Here is a 12,930-nt window from a genome sequence, read left to right on the forward strand (position 1 = left end):
GTTTGTTTTGTTTTGTTTTCTGTTTTGTTTTGCTTTTTTGTTTGAGGTACCAGAGCCCGGGATTGAATCCCAGACCTCATATGAAGGAAGCCAGCCCCCAAACACTGGGCCACATCTGCTCCCATGAGTTGTTTTTTTCATTTGTTTGCTTGTTATTTGGGTTTTTTGTTTTGTTTTTAGGAGGTACTGGGGGACCGAACCCAGGACCTCCCATGTGGGAAGCAGGCACTCAACTGCTTGATCCACATCTGCTCCCTTGAGGTACTGTTTTTTGTGTGTTTTTGTTTTCCAAAATTAACATTTTTATTAAATCAAGTTAAAAGTGTTCATTGTAGAAATGTCAACAAGGGTTTTAACAAAACCAAAATACACTTTTTATACAATATATGTGTACATTAGCAGCAAATTACTTCTGAGATTTTCTTTTATGTTCTTTTAGTTACTTGTTGTAAAGAAAGCGTAAACAGTGTACATTAGTATGGAACATCAACGAATCCACTTTTCACCCTTTATCCTTTATTCTGGGATTTGGGCCTTCTAGTTTAGGATACTTTATGATTCTCACAAATAAATGTTAAGAACAAACCCAGTTTTGACTAAAAAGTAGTGAAATAGTGGCTGGTAGAATCTAAGATCTTCATAGTCCTACATTATCTGAAAATAACAAAGGAGCACCACCATATAAACAGGTATTGTGTGTATGTGTGTGTATAACACAATTTTTAAGGGTAGTAAGAGCAACCAACTAGACCACCTACATTTGACTATTTTTTGTAAAAATTCGGTGACATACAAAATTTTGATTAAATCACATGGATATTTTAATCCTATATTGCTTTGTCCATTTAAAAAACCCTTAATTGAAATTCTGTACATAACCTGACAAATTGCATGCATATGTATGTCTCTATACATATATGTATGTGCATATATATTCATATATATGTACATCGTTAGCTTTGAATGACTTTCAAACTGAGAAATGAAGCCTAACGTCTTGAATATATAGAGTATAATACCACCAACTGAAAATTTCTAATAAAGGTTTTATCTTAGCTAATCAGAAATACTGCTACTGAAATAAATATTTCCTACTAATACCAAAAAGAAAACGTCTTTACAGTGAGCTTTCACTTTTTGAGTTAATTTTACTAAAGAAATCTCACTAGTCTTTAAAAATACTAAAAATTATATAAATAGTTTTCTTAAAGCTGAATTCTTTGGCTAGAATCTGTCTTATAAAAAGTTTACTTCCCAGTGTTCCATTTAACACTTCCAGTCTCCACTCTGCACCTCTGGCACTGGCTCAGATTTGTTAGGTTATAGCATCATATCTCTCAGAATATGCCAGTGTTACCTGTGTGCAGCAATGTGAGAAACTGTGCCAAATTCCAGAAGTAACACAAACATGAAAAATTCAAGAATATGAAGCATAAAAAAAATAAGGTACAAAAGGAATTCCCTTTTCACCATCACATAGGTGAAATATAATCCTTTTTATACTTTTAAAGCTAATGTTGTGGGAAGCGGCCTTGGCCCAGTGGTTAGGGCGTCCGTCTACCACATGGGAGGTCCACGGTTCAAACCCCGGGCCTCCTTGACCCGTGTGGAGCTGGCCCATGTGCAGTGCTGATGCGCACAAGGAGTGCCCTGCCACGCAGGGGTGTCCCCCGCGTAAGGGAGCCCCACGCGCAAGGAGTGCACCCATAAGGAGAGCCGCCCAGCACGAAAGAAAGTGCAGCCTGCCCAGGAATGGCGCCGCACACACAGAGAGCTGACACAACAAAAAGAGACACAGATTCCCATGCCACTGACAACAACAAAAGTGGACAAAGAAACAAGACGCAGCAAATAGACACAGAGAACAGACAACGGGGGGGGGGGGGGGAGGGGGGAGAAATAAATAAATCTTTTCTAAAAAAATAAATAAAGCTAATGTTGTAACTTTCATTTTTTTAATTTATCAAGAAAATGAAGTTGTTAGATGGTCCACCTTTGTTTTGGAATTAAAAACTAAAACAATAGACTGAATAAGTAATTACTAATATACACATCAAGTTATTGAAATGACTTTGTGTAGTTCTCTCTGTAAAGATGACACTTGCAGGTATAAAGATGCGGAGACCATCTACAACTTTCAGATGTTTACTTGGGAAGATTCTTAAAGACCAGTTTGATATTGAGTTTCCTCATCTAGCTAAAAATTCACAAATTCTCCTTAATCAAACTGATGTCTTTGATTTAGATGACTAACAAAATTTCTAGTAATCTGGCTAGGATCTCCCCAAGGAAGAGACATACAAATAGTTCATGTCACAGGAACTATCTGAAATAAATGATTGCTATTACAGTGATCCAGTAAACGCTGTCTAGTAAAATTTGATTCTTGACACAAGGGACATTTAAAGGTGTAAAGGTGGGATGCCCAAAAGAACTTGTATTTTCTTGATAAGTTTCTATGGTGTCAGATGTGAATGTTTCATTCCTGTTCCATACAGAATCTTGAGAGATCTTAAACTTTGGAATGATAGAAGAAACACCACATTCATCCCAATATTTATTACAAGATTTGTAAGGAAGTCTCATACAATAGAATTTAATCTGTTTTGCATAGCATCTGCAGCTACCAGAAAACTTCCTCATGATATTTTCAAGATCTAAGGCCTGTTCAGGACATGCTCTCTCTCTTCTAGTTACATTTCTGTGACAGACAGGACAATATATTCCGCTTTATTTCAGTGCAGTCAGGAAACATTTTCTACAGAAAACATGCTGGCAGGCCACAGTCCACACAGGCATTTTGAGCACCTCCTAACAGACAGAGCAGTAGAAATCATTTTCAGTGTAGGACATGGCCACAGAGACCTGCTCGGCCATGGCAAGGAGGGATCAAGGCAATAGTGGTGACAGTGGCTGAGGTGGTGGTTGAGGCACTGTTTACTACAGCAGTCAGTGAGATCCTCCAAAGATATGCATAAGTGTAACCTCTGGAAGGACCTCCCAACTTACTTTGAAATCTCTTAACCATGAAAACTCATTTATATTTAATATTTGTCCCTTTTGCTCAAGGTCTTTTTCCAAATGCCTCACTACTTGGCACTTGGTAGTAATCCATCAGTGCCAGGGAGGCTCATCCCTGGGAGTCTTGCCCCACACTGAGGGGGAAGGTAATGAGTTTATATGCTGAGTTTGGCTTAGAGTCCACATTAGAGCAACAAGGAGGCTGTCAGGAGGTAACTCTTAGGCAATATATAATACTAGGCTAAGTTTCAAATTCACAAGAACAAGGTTCATAAGTAGAAGCATCAATATCAAGGGCCTGGCATATTGGTCTGTCCTCCTTCACTAAGCACTACCCATGTACTCTAAGGATTCTTGCCACTCTATTAGAGAATGTTGCAGGACTCTCCAGGATGGGAATTCAAGATACTTTCGGTATTATGTCGGTCTCCACCCACCAAGACAACACCCCATGACCACTTGAACACATTCATATTCCACAGAGGCTTGCCCCAGGTGCACCCTCCCCACACGTCCCCCCCCACCGACACCATGCGCGAGTGATCCTCCCTGCCTCAATTGCAACTTTTCTGCAATCCAAAACCTCCCCAAAAACAAAGCCAAAAAATATATAAAATTTTTAAAAAGTTTTCTTGCATTGTATCTTTCATGTACAGTGAAAATTTTGTCTGTATATTCCCCTAGTATCTTATTTGTTTTTCACTTTATTTTCAAAGAAGTTTTAGGTAACAGAAAAGTCACATAGAAAATAAAAGGGATTCCCAGATACCGCACTCCCTCCACCTCTCACATTTTCCCCTATTAATAACATCTTACATGTGTATGGTACATTTGTTACAATTGATGAACAAATACTGAAGCATTGCCATTTACCATGGTCAGTGGTTTACATTATATTTCACATTCTATACCATCCACTTTTATAAGTTCTAACAAAATGCATAATGGCCTGTATCTGTCATTGCAAGATCATGCAGAACAATTCCAGTGCCCTAAAAATGCCCAATGCTCCATCCATTCTTCCCTCCCCCTTCCCTTGCAACCTATGGTAACCACTAGGTTGCAGTTTTTTAAGAAAAAGGTTCATAATTACATGCATTAATATTGAGGGCTTGACATATTGGTCCATCTTCTTTTATTAGGCACTGCCTATGTTCCCAAGAGACTCTTGTCCCTCTGTTTGAGTACCTATCAGGACTCCCCAGGATGGGAGTTTAATATTTTTGTGTTTATTGCTTGGGTCTCCACGCACTGAGATAGCACCTTATGACAGATGAATACATTCATATTCCACAGAAGCATGCCCCAGGTGCACCCTTTCCCACACATCCCCCCACCCCCAGCACCCTGCACCAAGAACCCTCCCCTGCCGTATTTGCCAAAAGAACACTCCCACCATGGTAGTTGTAACCACAGACCTACAAGTCCCCAGAGTGCACCTTTTCCTTCCTCCAGCCCTCTCCCCAGCTCCATGGATAGTCCATCCCAGCCCTCGCCCCACTCACCCTCACATTCCAGCACTGTCGACCCCACTCGCCTCCCTGTACCACCATCACCCCATCCACTGCCAAACTACCCCCTTCCACCTTCTCGTAGGTTTTGCCCACATTGAACTTTGGCTCACCACTCTACTCCCTTTCTGTCTCCTGGAAAATCTTCCAGATTTTAGCTTGGTGAGTCTGCTCAATTTGCTTAGGTCACATCAGTGAGGTCATGTAGTATTTGTCCTTTAGTGGCTGGCTCCCTTCACCCAACATAAGGTCCTCATCCACATTTTCCTATGTGTCAATAATTCATTCCCTCTTACAGCTGAGTAAAAGCCCATTGGATGTATACACTACAATTTGCTTATCCATTCATCTGTCCATGGACACTTGAGTGACTTCCAACTTTCAGCAATAGTGAATAATGAACATTGGTGTGCATATATCTGTTCTTGTCCCTGCTTTCAATTCTTCTGGGTATATGCCCAGCAGTGGGATTGCTGGATTGTATGGCAGTTCTGTAGTTAGCTCCGGAGGGACCGCTGAACCGTCCTCCACAATGGCTGCACCATTCTACATCCAGCAGTCGATGAGCGTTCTCTTTCTTCCACAGTCTCTCCCACACTTGCAGTTCTCTGTTTTTTTTTTAATAACTGCCAATCTAATACATATAAGATGATATCTCATTATACTTTTGATTTGAATTTCCCCACTTGCTAGTAATTTTGAGCATTTTTTCATGTTCTTTTTAGCCATATGTACTTCCTCTTTGGTAATACATAAAGTGAAAAAAAATAATTATTTTTAGAGAAGTTTTAGATTTACATTTACAGAAAAATTACAATGAAAATATAGGGAATTCCCATACAGGCCCCCCACACCCCCATACACACATCGTTACCCCTATTATTGACATCTTAGATTAGTTTGGTACATTTGTTACTATTGATGAACCAGTACTGAAGTACTGCTACTAACCAAAGTCTCTAGTTTACATTATGGTTTACTCTTTGTGCCGAACAGTTCCATAGGCCTTGACAGATGCGTAATGTCTGCGTCCATCATTGGAGTTTTACACAGAAGAATCTCACCGTCCCAAATATGCCTTGCTCCACCTATTCACTCCCCATCCCAGTGTTTTAAAGCAGAAGATTTTTAATATAGGAAACTTAAACAAGAAAACAGAAGTGGCACACTTACGCGCTCATTTGCAAAATGCCTTCACTTAATACTTGTCTGTACTGGTTTTTTTTGAGGTAGCAGTGCTGGGGAAAGGACCCGGGACCTTGTATGTAGGAAGCTGGCACTCAACAACAGAGCCACACTGGCTCCCCTGAGTTGGTTTTTTCATTTGTATGTGTGTTGGCTTTTTTGTTTTTAGGAGGCACTGGACCTCCCATATGGGAAGCAGGCACTCAACCGCTTGAGCCACATCCACTCCTTTGTCTGTACTCTTTTTTTTTTTTTTTTTGGTTTTTTAAAAGATTTATTTATTTATTTCTAGCCCCTTTCCTCCCGCCCTGCCCCGCCCTGCCCCAGTGGTCTGTTCTCTGTGTCTATTTGCTGCGTGTTCTTCTTTGTCTGCTTCTGTTGTTGTCAGCGGCAAGGGAATCTGTTTCTTTTTGTTGCATCATCTTGTTGTGTCAACTCTCCATGTGTGCGGTGCCATTCCTGGGCAGGCTGCACTTTCTGTCGCACTGAGCGGCTCTCCTTATGGGGCGCATTCCTTGCACATGGGGCTCCCCTACGCGGGGACACCCCTGTGTGGCAGGGCACTCCTTGTGTGCATCAGCACTGCGCATGGGCCAGCTCCACACGGGTCAAGGAGGCCCGGGGTTTGAACTGCGGACCTCCCATGTGGTAGGCAGATGCTCTAACCGCTGGGCAAAATCCGCTTCCCTATCTGTACTCTTTGTAACTGCCTTCCTCTCCTCCCTACCCAGTATCCCATTTGAAAAATAAAAGCAAAGTTGCAGAATTTACAATACCCAATTTCAAGATTTATTATAAAGATACAAGTGATCAAGACAGTGTGGTATCAGTGTAAAGACAGACAAATGGATTGCTGGAACAGAATAGTGCCCCCAAATGACCCATACACATAAGATCAATTGATTGTCAACAAACTGCCACAGAAATTCAGTGAAAAAGGGATAATGTTTTGAACAAATTGTGCTGGCACAACTGGATATCCATATTCAAAACACCGAACTTTGACCCTTATTTTCCACCATCTACTAAAAATTTTCTTGAAGTAAATCGCAGACTTAAATGTAAGAAAGAGTTGAAACTCTCCAACTTCTAGATGAACACAGAAAAGTAAATCTTAGTGACCTTGAGTTTGGCAAAAAATTCTTAAACCTGACGGAAAAAGCACAGCTATAAAAGCAAAAAGCAATACATTGGAGTATCATCAAAATTTAAAACTTGGGAGCCCATGTGGCTCAGTGGTTGCGTGCTGGCTTCCCATATGCGAGGTCCAGGGTTCAAGTCTTAGTCCTGGTACCTAAAAAAAAAATTGAAATTCAAAATTTAAAACTTTTCTTCTTCAAAAGAATAGTTATAAAGATGAAAAGGCAAGCCACAGATTGATAGAAAATATTTGCAAAATATGTATGTCTGACAAAGGATCTGTAACTAGAGCATATTTTTTAAAAAACAGCCTCTTACAACTCAATAATAGGAAGCCAAACAACCCAATTTTTTTTTAGGAGGTACTGGGGCCGGACCTGGAGCCTCGTAGAAGGGAGGCAGGCACTCCACCACTGAGCTACATTCACTCCCCACTGAGAGTTGGTTTTTTTCATTTGTTTGTTTTCTGTTGGTTGGTTGGTTTTGTTTTTAGGAGGTACCAGGGATCAAACCTGGGACCTTGTACATGGGAAGCAATCACTCAACCACTTGAGATACCTCTACTCCCAATCCAATTTTTAAAATAAAACAGGCAAAAGATTTGAACAAAACACTTCTTTGAACAAAATAAAATCAGTGATTGGCAAATAAGCACATGCAAAGACACTCAACATCATTAGCAATCAGAGAAACGCAGATTTAAACCACCATGAGCTACTACTCTGCTCTCTCTTGAGTGACTAAAATTTTAAAAGACTGACCATACCACGTGTTGGTGAGGTCGCAGAGGAACTGGAACTTGCATACATTGCTGGTGGGAGTATAAAATGGTACAACCACTGGGGAAATGTTCGACAGTGTCTTAAAAAGTTAAAGACACCTACCCAGCCATTCCTCTCCCAGCTATTTCCCCGAGAGAAGTGAAAGCATGTGTTCACACACAGACTTGCACACAAATGTTCATAGCAGCAGTATTTATATGAGCCAGTGCATACTGTACAATTCACTTATAAAATTCTAGAAATATGCAGACTAATCTATAGTGGCAGAGCAGCTCATTGCTCACCTGGGGATAGGAGTAAAGCAGAAAGAGGAAGGGTTTACGGAGCAGCTCCAGGAAACTTTTGGGATGATGGAATATATTCGTTATCTTGATTTTGGTGATGGCTTCACGGGTTTCTACATATGTCAAAGCTTGTCAAATTGTGCACTTAAAATATATGCTGATTATTGTATGCAAATTATACCTTCATAAATCCATTAAAAAAAGTTGCATGGGGGAGCAGATGTGGCTCAAGCAGTTGGGCGCCTGCCTCCCACACGGGAGGTCCCAGGTTCGGTTCCCATTGCCTCCTAAAAAAGGAACGTGCAGACAAGAAGCAAAAACAACAAGCAGACAACAAGGGAGCCATCCCGGGGGGGGGTGTGTGGAGCAGGTAAGTTAATAGAAACAAGGCTTAGCTCTGATAAGACCAATAGTCAAATTACGCAAACACTGCATTTTTTCTCAAGATATAACTCCATTGGGATCATGGAATGTGTATCATTTAGAGTCAGCTAATAGTGACTGTCTCTGAGAATGGGGGCTGGAGATTACTGGTTTTAACAACACTTGTGGAATTAACAGACTGCCTAAAGCAGGTGAAGGCAGAACTTTGGTCTAAATAAAAACTTTATAAAATACATTATCAGAGCCTTGGAGTCCCACCCCCATTCTGCCCATCCCAGGAGCTGTTGGAGGGGCTCTCCCCACCCCCAGCCCCCCGGGGTCAACCCAGAACAGGAGCTCAGACTGAGGGTGGGAGCGGGTAGGGGGTGTTCTTCAAATGATGCTCATTTCTTCCCTGGGAAGAAACCTTTTTTAAGAGCACCAGGAAGCTTTAGCTTGGAAGTGCTCCAGTGACTGGTCAAGGCCTGGGGGTCTGAGGTCTGGAATCTACTTGTTTACAGTGTGTGGAAATTGAGGGATGCCTTCAATCTCCTCATTTCTTTCATGATAAGAGCCCAAAGGAAGGAAATGTTGGAGAAAATGTGAGACTTCGTAGAAAAGCCATCTCCTCTCCTCCAACCCAGGCGGGAAATGGAGGCCTGATGACCTATTAAGCCTATTGTCTTTCTCTTGTCCTTTTCCAGGTGGTCATTTCTTCCATGGAAACTCTTTGTCCCCTCGGAGCCTGGTGTACGAAAGTGAATTCTCCACAACTGAACCTTCTCTGGACCTGTACGATGGGAACAAAACCTGATTTTTCACAAGCGGGCTGTCGGGAGCCACTTCCTCCGTGATTTGATTTACCATCACCTTTCTTATTTTGGATTCTCCTGACGGCATCTGTTTGGGAAGATGGCAGCACTTTCCACGCACAGGTTGGGTTTCGGGGTTAAATGGCAAAGGTCCCCCAAGGCGAGCTTTGAGGACCTCGTGCCCAGATGAGCCTCATGGCACCAAGAACCCACCCCAAGCCGCCTTACCAAAACAGGCCACCCACCAACCCTGGCTGTTTCCAGAGAAGAAGCAGGCCCCGGGGGGGGTGCTGGCGGCGCGTCTCCTGAACCGGATCCCATGCTATTCTGCATAAGCGCGGCGCTGGGTTTTTTAAAAACACTTTCTGTGATCCCTGCATAGGATGCTCATTACAGGCGAAGCTTCTCACTGATGCAGAAGATCACAAGTTGCTGCTTCTTGACCTGCTCTGTATTTTTTCTCTGTCTCTCCTTTTAGTTATTGTCCAAGGGCCTCCCTGTGAAGGGAGTGGAGTGGAAACATTGCCTTTTGTAGCTCCTGGGAGCCTCCTGACCCCCCAGTTTCCTGCCAGGCCTCACCACGGGAGACGCAGGCAGGGCCCGGGGTCCGTTGCGTGGCGTCAGGCAGCCATCCGCCACAACGTCACGTTTCCACCTCCTTTACTGAGCATGACGTTTGGTGACAGATGCTTCTGGAACCACTCAACTACCACAGGCCCCCCCCCCGTCCTGCATCTGTGGGCTTGTCTACTTAGCAGCGGTGGTCTGTGAGGAGGTGGCCCCGCCAGAACACCCAGATCTTGTGGGGTGAGCTAGCAGTCATCCAACTGAAAGCGCCTTGAGCAGACGAACCCACCTCCTTGCTGGCAGGTGCCCGGTGCGCGTCCGTCCTCAGTGTGCCTTGGTCCAACTCGGGCCTCTCCCGCCGGCCTCGGCGTCGGCGTGAGGGAAGGCACAGGAGGGTCGCAGCCAGGCCATCGGAGAAGAATGCAGAAACCTGGGGCACCCCTACTCTTCCCTCAGTTACCCTCGGGAGAGACGTGGATCTCACTAGTAATTGCCACCTCGGAACCAGGCCGAGCAAATTCATAAAGCAAATGAAGCGTCCTTTCTGCTCAAGGGCACGCCAGAGTTTAGTCTCTTCCTCCTTCGTGCTCTGCGCTGGGTGAAGGTGTAAATGCTTTGCAGTCCTTGCTGTTGGAGTGGAAGTCTTTCTCTGCCTAGAGGTAGATTTGACAGCAGACACTTGCATCCCCCAGCCCTGGTAGTTTCATTGACTGTCTAGAACACACATTTGGAATGAACCCCGGCCATTTCTCCTCGTTACCAGTGTAACGTGTCGCTAAAACGCCCTCACACAGATGTGCCTGAGACAGAGACCGTCCGAGAGCTGGCATCGATGGTCACAGCTTTTGGGAAAGTCACCGCATGTGAACAGCAGCATTCTATTTTTAATAATTCGAGACCGGAACAGCGCAGAATTTTAAGGTCGCAGCAGCATTTTCTTTTTACCTTTTACCAAGGGCTTTGGTTTGTTTCTTTTTCCTTTTTATAGTCTTTGTACTATAAAAATATTTTTGATAAATCGTTTCAAGAGAGCACCATTCAGGAAGACAAAGTCTCACCGAATTTGCTGTGGGAAATTGCATCTCAAAAGGAGATCAGACCTCAGTTTACCAGGAGTTCCAGAAAGTACCTGCCTTTGCATTTGGTTTGGCTCATGTGATAAATGAGAGAACTAAATTCTGATTATTTCAAGGCTGTGCCATACCATGGCCTTGTTTCCCTGAAGCAAAACTCAGATCCCCTTGCAGTTTTTTCTTCTGATTTGTACAGTCTCACAAAGGCATATGCCTTAAATTTCACTTGAGACAGTTTCTTTACTGAAAAGGATAAAACTTCCTGAGAAGAAATAAAACATTCAAGCCCCCAAAACCTAGCTAGCATTTGAATTTCTGGGAAATCTGGGACACACAGTCCCTGAAGAATAACCACGACGACATCTCTTACAGGGCAGTTTACTCAGAGAAATGCTTCCGATTCCAGCCTGACACCCTGTTCCCGAAAACGGGGGCCGCTTCCTTGCTTGTTCCTCGTGTCGTTGTTAGGAGGGACACCTTCTCCACGAAGGCCAGGTACTTCGGGAGCAGAGAGGGTGGCCTTTTGCCCCACATAACCGCCATGGCTTTACCAGCAGCAGTGCTGAGGGCAAGTCTTCTGCGAGCCACCCCAGGGGCTGCTGGGGACGCAGGGACAGCAGGGGGCCATTTGCCCTGTGAGCTTTGTGACAGCACCCGTCTCGGCTCGCTCGAGGTTTAGGGTGCAGTTTACTGACCCTCAAAGGTACGGTTGGGGCGCAGAGGGGCATTTCTTTTTAGCGTCTTGGCTGTTGCAAGCCTCACTGTGGTAGTTATTAGCCAGGAAATGGATGATAACATCTAATCGTTTTGGCGGGGGACGGGGGGGCGGGAGGGAACCGTTTGAGGAACGGAAGAAGCGGAGGAGCAAGCTACTTAAACCTGGTCAGCTGCTGTGGTTACAGGGTCCTCCGGCAGCTCTGAGCCGGGCCTGGCTCCAGCCCCTCGGCTTCTGGCCCCCCCCCCCCCAGGCCCTGGCAGAGCTGGTGCAGCACGTGGACGCAGCACCTGGAGCACCGCTTGGACCTGGAATCCAACTTGGAGATTTTCTGCTTCCTGAGGAAGGAACGCCGTTTCCCGTCATTGCAGGGAGCCGGGACAGCCCAATGGCCAGACCACGGCAAGCAAAGGAGCCGCAGCAGGAGGGGCCGGAAATGCATCTCCAAGAAACCTCTCCAGGGAAGGAGGGGCGCCTCCACCAGGGGTTCAGGACTCCCCACGAGGTCGGCGAGTCCTGCTTCTGCAGGTCTCCAGCCAGACCCTGTCACCTCCTGGCCTCTCCGGCCTGGTGCACAGCCGCGGCCACGAGGCCCTCCTCGCAAAGGCTGGTTTGAACACATAGCTGAGGCTGCCCACCTGCCAGCTCCCCCGATGCATGCGACAGCCCCAGCTTCCAGAGAGGTGGTGGGGAGAGTTTTAAGCAAAATAAGATTACTGCGTTTCACCAACCCTTGATTTCCAATGGGCTTTTTGAGCTCTTCTCAACTTCTTCTTGCTCCTCACATCCGATTCTTTCCTTGATCGATGTGTTAAGTGAAACTGACTTTAATCCAAGAAAAGTTGAAAGTGTTGTCTTGCTGTTAACCTTTTGTATTATTTAGAAATAAGAATACTAGAAAATGAGGTTATTTTAATGCCAAGGGTCACCCAGACAAGTGGTTGCTGCTTATAAATGTCATGAAACAAAAACACTGGTTTTCAGGAAATAGAACTTAAAGGGGAAAAAAAAGAAGAATTAGGGGAGCAGGTGTAGCTCAGTGGTTGAGCTCCTGCTTTGCATGTCAAAGGTCTCAGTTTCAATCCCCAGTACCTCCTTAAAAAAAAAGAAGAATTAGAAAGTTAATTTCGTCAACAGACCTCCGTTAGGTTGTCATGTGTGCCAAGCACAGATCTTCCTGGGAGTCGAGGTGAAGCCAGGGAGCAGTAAGAGTTTGGCTCCTCTGGAAAACCAGCATATTAAACAACCAGCTGGGATACGAGACAAGATAAGGGCGAGGCTTGACAAGGAGGAGGCTTTTCCACGGCACAGTTGAGGGGGACAGCCTTGCAAGCCAGAGAAAAGCCCCAAAAGTACCTGTGGTTGTGGGAATGGAGACGCGTCCAGTGGAGACCAGGAAGAGGGCGTGAGGCCAGCAAGGCGGCGAGGCCCTGGGCGCCGGCCAGGAGGCTTGGATTGCACTTCTGGGCAAGCTTCT

At 44.7% G+C, this 12,930-nt stretch overlaps 1 protein-coding gene and 1 pseudogene across 1 annotated transcript in view; one reads left to right on the forward strand and one right to left on the reverse strand.

The window, feature by feature from the left end:
* The window catches only part of RNF130 (ring finger protein 130), a 154,643-nt gene extending 142,463 nt beyond the window's left edge, over positions 1–12,180 (forward strand). Inside the window, exon 8 of the mRNA XM_058283257.1 lies at positions 8,991–12,180. Within this exon, the coding sequence (XP_058139240.1) occupies positions 8,991–9,100 (110 nt within the window). The 3' untranslated portion in view covers positions 9,101–12,180. The remainder of the gene's footprint in view (positions 1–8,990) is intronic.
* LOC131274891 (E3 ubiquitin-protein ligase RNF138 pseudogene) lies at positions 2,276–2,877 on the reverse strand (annotated as a pseudogene).
* Positions 12,181–12,930: the final 750 nt, after the last annotated feature.

This window comes from Dasypus novemcinctus, chromosome 2 (genome assembly GCF_030445035.2).
Source record: "Dasypus novemcinctus isolate mDasNov1 chromosome 2, mDasNov1.1.hap2, whole genome shotgun sequence".
Classification (NCBI taxonomy): Eukaryota; Metazoa; Chordata; class Mammalia; order Cingulata; family Dasypodidae; genus Dasypus; species Dasypus novemcinctus.